We start from the raw sequence: 3,813 nt of genomic DNA, 5'->3' as shown, positions 1-3,813 counted from the left end.
AGAGACCCCATAGGACAGAGTGATGGTGGTAGTGGCAGTGTGCCGTGGAGTCGGTTCTGACTCCTAGTGATCCTGTATAGGAATTCCAAGGTTGTAAATCTTTACGGGAGCAGAAAGCCTCATCTTTATCCCATGTAGGATCGAGTAGAACTACTCTATTTGGTTTCCAAGGCTGTAAATCTTCATGGAAGCAGACTGCCACATGTTTCTCCCATAGAGCAGCTGGTGGACTCGAACCACCAACCTTTTGGTTGGCAGCCAAATGCTTTAGTTACTGCATCACCAGAGCTCTTCCTAGACTGAAAGACATTCAAAATGCAGTGGCCCCAACATTGGACTCGGGTGTAGCAGCAGATGTGAAGTTGACACCAGATCGGGCAACATTTTATTCTGTTGAACATGGGCCACCATGAGTCGGAGAGCAGACTCAAGGACAGCTAGCCAGCTAGCTGCTGAAGTGGAACTGCACAGCCAGGGTTCTGTACATGTGTACAGAGATCCAGAGAGAGGCCGTATTTGGCAGTCATATACATTCAGAAGGAATCTGAAATGGTGACGGTGAATGTGATTAAGGAGAATGTCAAAAGAAAGACGACAAGAAAACACCAGCACTTAGAGAGGCAGGTTAGATGCTCAATTTTAGGGAAAAAAGGAAAAAAAAATGATTAACAGTGTTAAGTAAAGTAAGGATTGGATTTTCCCATTGGTTGATAGAAGTTTCCTTGGTAATTTCACGGTGGGGTGGGGAGTGGTAAGAACAAAAACCAAATTACAATGGTTTGGAGCATGGTACATGAAGCAGCCAACACAATGAGTATGGCCTCTCAAGATGGGTAGTTAGTTATGAAGGTAAACCTAAATACATGGAGAATTTTATTGTCTTTTGTTTTTAAAGATAGGGAGACATGAACATACTATGACATATACTTGAACATGAATATATATATACATCATATGTGTCTGGTGCTTAGAAGGTTCCCTAGTAAATGTCGGCTGATTACTTGAATGAATCCTACATGGTTTAAGATGACTTATGTTTTTAATGCACCTGAGAGTATGGCTATACCACAGCATTACCTAATTCCTAAAGAACAAGTTTGTCAGAGAACTGAAATTTCCAACAGCTTGCCTACCTTAGAAACAATGGAATCATAATAAGTCTACTACAAAAAGCTAACTATGTGGGCCCAGTGTGGTCACTTTGACTACACGTTAGCCAAAGGTTGTGTAGTGTGGGCAATGTAATAAAAGGGAACAGTGTTAGAACAGAGGCTGCAGGATTAGTTAACAGTGATATTTTTATTTTATTATAAATTATATTGTATGTTTTATAATTAATAATTGCATGTATTTTATCATTTTAATATATTTATGATGTTCAGTTATTGACATTCTCCTGTATCAACTTGGATAGATGAGTCACAGTAAAATCTCTTGTAGGCAAATTGCAAATCCTTCGGAGAGATGCTTTCTAACTCTGAATATAGAAATAGGAAGATGATTGGGTCTTCTTCATAAAGCTACAAGGATGAAAGGATGGCCTGTTGACTTCTGGCCCAATATGATTTGCCTATCGCTCTGCTCCCTTCATCCTTGGTTATTTGGTCATAATCACATTATTTTGACTTCTCAATTCAGTTTTTTTCTCCTACACAATTTGTCTATTTTAAAGTCATTTAGTTAAACAAAAATCCTATGATGGTTCCTACCAATAAATGGGGTAAGATGTGAATAGACTATTAGACAACATAAAATTAAATGAATACCAGAAAAAAAGAGTTTGACATTTATAGTGTTCAAAAAATAGAAACTAAATCAGCAATAAAATTACTTTATTTGTTGTTAGAAACTATTTTAAACTGTAATTGTAGCCAGTGTTTTAATGCAACTGATTGAATTTTTGAAATTCCAAAATTTAAAAGTGGTGATATATGATTAACTCAGTAAGATTACCCGTTTGAATTTATCTGGTAATAAAATATCAATGGAAAAAAAAGTCTTTGAAATACTGCATGTAATAATCAAATTATACATTATAGAGAAAACAGGAAAAACCTGGAAATATGACCATGTCAATTATATGACCAAATATATCATTCCATATAAATGTCAGAAGAGAAAACAGAAAAATTAAAGCAATTGTTCTCAAGTATTGGGATTTAGGTTACACTTAAACAAAGTTTTTTTTTTTAATTTGATGTTGCTATTTCTATGGTCACAATCCCCTACGTGAATGCACAAAACAGTAATAAATTTAGTTCTGGATTGTGTTGCTTATTTAATGCTGTGAGGAAAACCTCAGCAGCTCTTTTATGTAAGTTGACACTGATTTCTTGCTGAGCTCTGGCAGAAAAATAGAATAAAGAAGTTTGTTCTACTCGAAGCAGAGAGGATAGCCCTCTCTCCAGGTAACCCCCATGTCCTGAAGAGAGCATCTGCCTCTCCAGCTTTTGCTTCCCTCTATTTATACCCTCTGAGAAGAGAGGAAAAAGCGTTTTCTTGGCTTCTCATCTTTTGTCTGAAACTGTAAAAGAAGTAAATTTAGTGCTTCTCCCTTCCCTCTTATAAAATCCAAGAAAATCACAAAATGAGCAATAGTTCCAGCTTTCTATTAAAAAGTACCATTTGTGGTATGGCGCTGCAGGTTAATGTGCTAGACTGCAAGGTTGGCAGTTCAAGCTCACTGGCCGCTTCTTGGAAACCCTATACAGCGTTGCTATGAGTCGACAGCACTTAACAACAACAACAGCAACTAACCAAAAGGAACCCTTGTGGCACAGTATGTTAAATGTTGGGCTGCTAACTAAAAGGTAATGGTTTGAACCTACCATCTACTCTGCAGGAGAAAGATAAGACTGTGTGCTTCTGTACATATGGACAGCCTTGGAAACCCTATGGAGAGGTTACTCTGTCCTGTAGTCATTATGAGCCAGAACTGACTGCAGGGCAGTGGGTTTGATCACCAAAGGATTAAAGATTTGAATAAAATATGCCATGGAAGAAATGCACAGAGAAATACTTCCCCCAAATTAGCCATTGAAAATCATATGGAACACGCTAACACATATGGGATCCTCATCATTCAAGTTGATTCAACAGTAGTTAGGTTGTTAGGTTGTTTGGTTGATTGGTTTTTGCTTTTTGTTTTTGTTTTTTATTTGCCTAACCAAACAATTGCAGAGTCTGTGGACGAGTTTTGCTTGGGATTGAGCTTCGCAAGTCTAATCGTTATAAATGTAACGCAGGCACAGTAGGAAGGGTTCCGGTTGGTATAGCACCTAATGTGTTGAATGATAACTTTGAGTCAAAGCCTTGTGTAATTCTCACCTTCCTTTAATAGCTAAACATAGGATGTGCCAATCAATTCAGCAGTGCCGCCCCAGTTCTTCTTCAGTACTCCCATGATGCTGGTATGTCCTGGTTTCTGGTGAAAGAAGGCTGTTACCCAGCATCTACAGGCAAAGGATGTGAGGGGAACTCCAGAGAACTCAGTGAGTCTACCGTGTATCACACCGGGGACTTTGAAGAATGGACAAGAATCACAATTGTTATTCCAAGGTCTCTTGCATCCAGGTAAAGTAGCTCATTCTTGTTTTATGCCATAGTTTTCATTCCTTGGGAGGACATCTTTACTGAGTATCTTGATGGTCTAAAAGAATACATAAAGCCTAAACATACTTCCATATCTACAAAATGACTCTTCAGGTGGAATAACATCCACTTGTCTGTGGATATTCATCAGCTACATGCTCAAATTTCTGATATAAGTAATTCTCAAGTTGAGCACTGAGTGGCTACTAATTTGCTACCCCT

The 3,813-nt window shown here is 38.1% G+C and overlaps 1 protein-coding gene across 2 annotated transcripts in view; it reads left to right on the top strand.

The window, feature by feature from the left end:
* Positions 1–3,813, top strand: part of RELN (reelin) — a 646,525-nt gene that overhangs the window by 516,432 nt on the left and 126,280 nt on the right. For both annotated transcript variants that reach the window (XM_006834371.1, XM_006834372.1), the window contains exon 28: positions 3,341–3,573. In XM_006834371.1, the coding sequence (XP_006834434.1) occupies positions 3,341–3,573 (233 nt within the window). The remainder of the gene's footprint in view (positions 1–3,340; positions 3,574–3,813) is intronic.

Source organism: Chrysochloris asiatica, unplaced genomic scaffold, assembly GCF_000296735.1.
Source record: "Chrysochloris asiatica unplaced genomic scaffold, ChrAsi1.0 scaffold00010, whole genome shotgun sequence".
Taxonomy (NCBI): domain Eukaryota; kingdom Metazoa; phylum Chordata; class Mammalia; order Afrosoricida; family Chrysochloridae; genus Chrysochloris; species Chrysochloris asiatica.
Note: the sequence above shows the minus strand (reverse complement) of the source record. Positions and strands in the feature narration are given on the sequence as shown.